Source organism: Chinchilla lanigera, unplaced genomic scaffold (genome assembly GCF_000276665.1).
Source record: "Chinchilla lanigera isolate Chin_1 unplaced genomic scaffold, ChiLan1.0 scaffold00008, whole genome shotgun sequence".
Lineage (NCBI taxonomy): Eukaryota > Metazoa > Chordata > Mammalia > Rodentia > Chinchillidae > Chinchilla > Chinchilla lanigera.
Window position 1 is genome coordinate 498,146 of NW_004955409.1, and position 7,228 is coordinate 505,373.

General features: G+C 46.4%; 1 protein-coding gene across 5 annotated transcripts in view; it reads left to right on the plus strand.

The window, feature by feature from the left end:
* Nucleotides 1-304: 304 nt before the first annotated feature.
* Nucleotides 305-7,228, plus strand: part of Dyx1c1 (dyslexia susceptibility 1 candidate 1) — a gene marked incomplete in the record, with an annotated part of 24,618 nt that continues 17,694 nt past the window's right edge. For 3 of the 5 annotated variants that reach the window (XM_013510268.1, XM_013510267.1, XM_013510266.1), the window contains 3 exon segments: nt 305-1,008; nt 4,218-4,365; nt 6,688-6,821. In XM_013510268.1, coding sequence (XP_013365722.1) covers nt 886-1,008; nt 4,218-4,365; nt 6,688-6,821 — 405 coding nt within the window. 5 annotated transcript variants of the gene reach the window in all.

Below are 7,228 nucleotides of genomic sequence, written 5' to 3' on the forward strand. Positions count from 1 at the left end.
ACTGGGAAAAACGGTAAGGTCCTGCGGACAATGAAGTTTTTCTTCTGGCATGGTACATGAAGATATTGTAACCAGTCTGAAAACAGCAATAAAATTTGTTAAAAATTTCAGTCAATTTTGCTCAGTTTTAATGAGTTGGAGATAACTTATTGGCGCACACCTGTAATCCCAGCACTCGGGAGCAGGAGGAATTGTTGCGAGTTCGAGACCAGCCTGGACTACACAGTGAGCTCAAGGCCAGCCTGAACTGCATAGCGAGACCCTGTCTCAAAAAGACAAAAACAAACAAACAAAAAAGATAACTTGTAAAAATTTTAAGGTCAGATAAATTGCTAAAGATTTGAACTGCTGACTGGATGAACGGAAGACTGTCTCCACACGGAACGTTTGGTTGGTGTTAACGAAGGCAGCGAAGGAGGCCTCCTCACCTCAGCGCCCTCGACCTTGCGCCTGCTCCGACCACGGAGTCCACCAGCAGTGCAGGCGCTCCGCGGGGACACGCGGGCCCGCAGGCGCGGCCGGCCCAGCCACCCCTCGCGTGTCCCTGGCCAGTGTTAGGTGCCGCGCCAGCATCGCGCGCCATCACCTCCCACCTGCTCCCTCCTCGCACCTCAAGCTGGAAGCTCGCGTGTCCAGGACACACCGCGCAGCAGAGACGCGCGCAGAGCACGCTGGGAGCTGGGGAGGGTCTCAGGGTAAAGAGAGGATGCGCAAGGCACGCTGGGAGCCGGGGAGTGCTCACGGGGGACGCGAGTGTGCGCGGGGCACGCTGGGAGCCAGCGCTGCAGGCTGACCCGGAAGGACTGCTGCGGTCCTGACACCAGCTTCCCTAGCAACCGAGCGGTTTTGCGCAGCGACCGGCCGGCGGTCCGTCAGCAGACTGTGATGCCGCTGCAGCTCAGCGGTTACAGCTGGCGGCAGACGCCCACCACAGTCTTCCTGTCTCTGCCCCTGCGCGGCGTCTGCGCCAGAGATGCGGACGTGTTCTGCTCGGAGAGTTACCTGAAGGTAGGCGCCGAGAGGGCGTGTTCCCGCGAGCCCCGGCCGCCCTGCTTGCCCGTGACCGTCCTTGGGTGTAATCCGACTTTGAGACGCGAGCTCCCGTCCCCAGAGAGCTGAAGACGTCATGTTTCAGTGATCCGTGCCTTCCCGTGTTCCCAGCACCACGATTCAAACAGGTCAATCTTGGAAGCAGGCGATGTGGCTTCGACAGGGAACCGCTAGAGAAAAGGCGGTGTTCGCGCGTGATGGGATATTGCCCGGCTATGAAGGAAGATAAAGTCGAGCCATTTCGTAAGAAAATGGGTGCGGCTTGCAAGCATCAGGTTAGGGGAAATAAGTCAGATACACAAGTTTAGACCCGTGTGAGTTTTCTCATTTGTGTTACCCTTAGTACAAATAAAGACCCAAATAAAAGATCGGTAAAAGGAAACCGGGAAGTAGATCTCTGCGAATGGGAAGGGGACCACGAGACCAAGGCGGCAGGGCGGGGCGTGAACACATTTCAGATGTTAGCTTACCAACCACCCATAATGCGTGTAATCGGTGTAGGTCTCAAACATGAACTTAAAAAAATAATAACAATGAAAATGGGAAAGGGGGATCTAAGACAGAGCGAGGGAAATAAAAGTCAAGATGCTAAGCACATGGGGCCGTTCCCCAAAATGAATGGAAAGATCATGCACTGCAAGTATGTATTAATAAAATAAATTTTTAAAAAGAAACTATGAGATCAAAACCAAAACAAAGCATAACAAAACCAAAAAAGGAATTCCACCTTCCCATAATCTCAGAACTTGGAGGCTAAAGCAGGAGGGTTTTGAGTTCAAAGCTAGCTTGGGCTACATGGTGTCTCAAAAAAAAACAAACAAACCCCAAAACCAAAAACAAACAAAACAACATCACCAAATAAAAAATTCCAATGGCACATGCTTATAATGCCAGACTGAGACAGAAAGATTCTAAATTCAAGGCCAGCCTGGGTAACATAGAGAGACTCCCTCTCCAAAATAAAGTAATAAATAAAAGTAAGGGGTGGTCTAGGTAAGCCGAGGCTCAGGCTTCCCCTGATAGCACCAAGCTGGAGGTGAAAGGCTGAAGAGAACAGGGCCTTAGTGGTGCGTGGGGATTCATCAGGTGCAGTAAGTAGCTCCTTCAATGGAATATAGAGTTGATAAAAGTAAGTGATTTACTCACACGACTCTTTTGGTGAGAACAAAGTTTCTGAGTCCCTCATCTATCCTGTCTTCAGTGTGTCTTCAATCAACATGAACAGGAGCAGAGCAGAAATATTTTGGGGCTATTGTATGTAAGTCTTGTGGCGTGGTCTACACTGCTTCCAATCCTGAAGATGAAATGCAGCGTGTCCAGTGTTACCACAGATGTCTGGAGAGAATCAAATATACAAGCTGAAAAAGAGAACGAGAAGTAGCTGAGTTGTGGGACGGAAAGATCCTGTTGGCCTTGCCACGGGGTCCAAGTTTTCTATCAGAAAAGTAGCAGATGTCCAAGAACTTGCTGAGTAAGAATTGCAGCTTCCTGCCGGGTATGGGCGCATGCCTGTAATCCTAGCACTCTGGAGGCTGAGGCAGGAGGAATGTTGAGAGTTCGAGACCATCCTGGACTACAGAGTGAACTCAAGGCCGGCCTGAACAGCATAGTGAGACCCTGTCTCAAAAAGACAAAAAAAAAAAGAAAAGTTGAGCTTCCTGTAGGCTGTTCCCAAATGTCCAGAGAAAGCCAAAACTTTTTGTATTGGGTGATAAGAGTGTGGTTGGGTATTTATTGGTAGAGCCTATGAGACTGGCCCTCAGTGTCCTTTCTGAGCCAAGTGGCCCAGAAACCTTAGGCTCTGGAGATTGTCCGAGAGCCTGGCAGTGTTCACGTGTCCCTACAGTCTGTGGAATAAGTAAATCTGAGTTTTCAAACTGAAGAGAAGAATGTGTTGCAGAACAACTGGTAGACACTCGGAAGAACTGCTCCACCTTCCGTTGTTGGGCTGGCTCCCCAGCACAAACGAAGCAGCACTTCCTGACCCAACACCAGATGGCAGGTTATTTGTAACCAAGTACTGCAACACTCCTAATTTCTTTGTATGTAACTTTAATTAAATAAATTGTATGTAACTATTTAATTAAACGTTATGTATCATTTTATTAGTTAAAGCCAGTTTCAACTATAAAACAGTATGTGGGTAAGTTTAGGTAACTCCTTATATAGTATAAACAAATTAATGCCAAAATAAAAACTACTGAAGCAAAAAAAAAAAAGCCTGACGTGATGGTGCACCCCTGAAGTTCCAGCACTCTGGGAGGCTGAGGCAGGAGGATGGCAAATTGGAGTCCTGCCTGGGCAATTTAGTGACTTAGTGAGATTGTCTCAAAAAAAAGTTTGGGGATATAGTATGAAGCCCCTAAGTTCATACCCAGTATCACAAACATAAATAAATAATAAAAAGAATTCCACATAGGAGATATTACATCTGTAGACAGATGTTACGGGATCTGAGATTACTTTTATCCAGGTCTTCCTCATATGTGTTGCTAAATTTTTATTTGAGACAGGGTCTCACTATGTATTTCAGGCTAGCTTTGAACTCAAGGCAGTCCTTCTTCCTCGGCTTCCTGAGTGCTGGGATTATAGATATTGCTAAATTTTGCTACCTGCAGAGGCCTTAAAGAAAGGTATCTTGACTGGACATGGTGGTGCATGCCTATAATCCCAACACTTGGGAGCTGAAGCAGAAGGATTGTTTCGAGTTTGAGGCTAGCCTGGGCTATAAAGTGAGCTCAAGGCCAGTCTGAACTGCATAGTGAGACCCCGTCTCAAAAAGACCAAAAAAAAAAAAGGAAAAGAAAAGTACCTTGGTCTTAATCACTTTCTTTCTTCTCCCCTCCCTCCCTCCCTCCTTCTCTCCTCCTTTCCCTTTCCCTTTCCCTTTCCCTTTCCCTTTCCCTTTCCCTTTCCCTTTCCCTTTCCTTTCCCTTTCCCTTTCCTTTCCTTTCCTATCTTTTCCTTTCCTCTCCTTTCCTTGTTCAGGCTGGCCCTGAACTCACAATGTAGTCCAGGCTGGCCTCAAACTCACAGCAATCCTCCTACCTTAGCCTCTCAAGTGCTGGGATTACAGGAGTGTGCCACCACGCCCAGGCACATACTTCTTTTAATGGCAGTGTCTTCGCTTTGTGTAACTAACTTACTCTGTTTTTTCCTCCAAACAGGTCAACTTTCCCCCATATCTATTTGAGGCATTTCTCTATGCTCCCATAGATGATGGGAACAGCAAAGCAAAGATTGGAAATGATGCTATTGTTTTCACCTTGTATAAGAAAGAAGCAGTCATGTGGGAGACACTTTCTATATCAGGTGGTAGGTGTCTTTTAAATGTTCAAAATAAAATGTGTTCAAATTAAAATACGTGTTTGAGAGTGTCCCAGGGAAAAGTAAACCCAAACAAGGGTGAGATTTGAAGGTTCATGTAGGCCCGGTTTTTTGTTGTTGTTGTAGGTTTTTTTTCTGGTACCGGGAATTGAACTCAAAACCTTGCGCTTGCCAGGCAGGCGCTATGCTGCTGAGCTAAATCCCCAGCCCCAGGCCCTGTTAATATGGGAAGATAAGGCCCAGTATATAGGCTGTAGGCCGGCTGGGACAGTTGGGGTTTAGGGAAGACAGAACAATAAGACAGTGAGCGTTTGTATCAAAGTTTGGTAGGGTGAGTTCCAGACTTCTGGTCTCTTGTCCTGTGATGAGAATGAATGCCAGCAGGGTGAAGATTGGGCCCTGAGGTCCCAGCTACTCAGGAGGCCGAGGCAGAGGGTCACCTGAGCCGAGGTGTAAGGCAGTCTGGAGAACAGAACAGAAAAGTCTGGTCCATGGAGGTGCAACAGCAAATAGAAACACTGAAGCAACACCCAGGGTTTGGAGGCAGGTTTATTTTACGTCAACGGGTCCACCAAAATATCAGGCCCTGGTCTTTGGTACCCTGAGGCTTATATTTGCAAGCGAGAAGTACAGAAGCAGAGTATTTGGTGGTTATTGATTGGTTACATCTTCGCTGATTATTACGGATTGGCCTAAAGAAAAACCATCATAGATGTTGCAAGTATGCAAAATCAGCCTTGGGACAAGCCAGGAGTTTCGGGAAACAGGTGCTTGAGGTAATGTGTGGGTTCAGGGCACAGTGGGCTGGATAAAGGAAACGTGTACCTGGCATTGGCGGAAGACAGGAAGACAGATCTGTTCAGGGGAGCAGCTACTTGCAAGAAATGTAACTCTGAAAAGTTGACTATTTTACTCTTCAGAAGATGGGGCTTGCGGGAGGAGATGTGTGGTGGCTGAGGGTATGCTTTAGAATCCAGGGTCAGGCAGCTAAGAGGAGCTAAGAGAAGGCCTAAGAGAAAGATGCTTGCATCTTTCTGCTCAAAGTGTCAGTTTACAAAGCTGTGTCTTCCCAGCGGCACCTCCCAAAGCCCCTCCACTGCTGTTCTAGGAAAGGAGGCCTTCGCCTGCCTTAGATGAGCTGCTCCTCTCCCACCACTTCCATAAGCCCAGGCGCAACACAGGAGGGCCCTGAGTGAACAAGGAATCTAATGGGGCCGTGAGCTTAACTGCGCTGCCAGAGGGTCTGATGTGTGCAGAAGGCCAGAGCCTGCGCTGGTCATGATTCACTGACCCTTCACTGACCACCCTGTCTCCCACCCCCGCCTCTCCTGAGCTCCCCAGATTTTCTCCATTCCCTTCCCTCCACTTAACACTAGGTCTTCCCCTTAGGTTCTACTACTTCCTTCCCTAAAGTAATGGATCACAGGCTGCAGTTTGGGAACACTGGTTTATACTGAATATAAAGATAATCGTGATCCAGGCACATGTCTAGCACTGTAGTAAGCTCACAAGTTTGAGTCCAACCTCGGCAACTTTGTGACTTAGTGAGATCCTGCCTCAAAAAAAAGGGGGGGGATGTTGCTCAGTGCAAAGACCCTGGGTTCAATACCCACTACCAAAAGGAAGTGTTCTGTGCATAATATGTCCCCGGGTTTTTCTTGAGCTGGCTCTTTCCTCTCCATATGTGTGTTACCACGTTATTTAGCTCTGGGGATTGAACCCAGGGCTTTTTCACCAAACTACGCACCCAGCCCTTTTTAAATTGTACTTTTTAAATTGCAAACAGGGTTTCATTAAGTTACAAAATTCCCTAGGCTGGGCTCAAACTTGCAGTCTTCCTGCCTCAGCTTCCCAGAGTGCACCAACATGCCTATCACCATATTACGTTTTGAAGGTGATTTGACAGTTCAGGTGATCTCAACCAGTCTTCTTTTAGGAGACCTTATAAGGATGATTTATTATGAACAAGTTTACAAGCAAGTAGCCTTCATTTCTCAACAGAAAATGTGAGAAATGTGTTCTCATTCCCCTCCTCCCATCCTGTCCTTCCTTCTCTGTATTTCCCTCTTTCCTGCCTTTCCCTCCCTAGCTCATCCCCTCCCTCATGCCTTCTTCCTCTTCATTATGATTATGGTAAATTGCTTGTCTTTGAATGTTAGTTTCTTGGCCAGTTCTATATTAAAAATATGTTTTCACTTTTTATGAAGTTGCATCAAAGGAGATCTCATCACAGCCCACATGGTAAGTAGTTCTCTCCTAAGTCAGACCAGTTCATCGCAGTCCTGAGTTAGCATATTCCTTGTATTTTAGTTGACAAAGAGATGATGCAGAGAATAAGAGAAAAATCTATTTTACAAGCACAAGAGAGAGCAAAAGAGGCTGCAGAAGCAAAAGCTACAGCAAGACGGGAAGATCAAAAGTACGCATTAAATGTCATGATGAAGGCAAGTGCAGGTTGTTGGGAAGTCTTCTAACGGGAAAATAGTAAAGGGTGTAAAGATGGTTTTAACCATTGCAGTACTCAGCATGTGCTTGTAGGATTTACTGCTGTGTTATAGGCTATGTACTGCTTAACTGAAAATCTGTATGAAAGTTAGGGGTGTAAAAGTTAGACAGTAAACCAGGCATGGTGTTATGTATTTGGACTCCTAGCTACTCTGGAGGCTGAGGCAGGAGGATCACTTAAGCCCACGAGTTCCAGGCCAGCCTGGTCAGCCTAGTGGGATCCCATCTCATAAAGTTACTATGGTATATTATACTTCTTTTAATCTTAAAATAATGGACATGTTTAAAGCAAAAAATAAACATGAAATGCTAGATAATGATAGTACTATTTTTGTTTTTGTTTTTT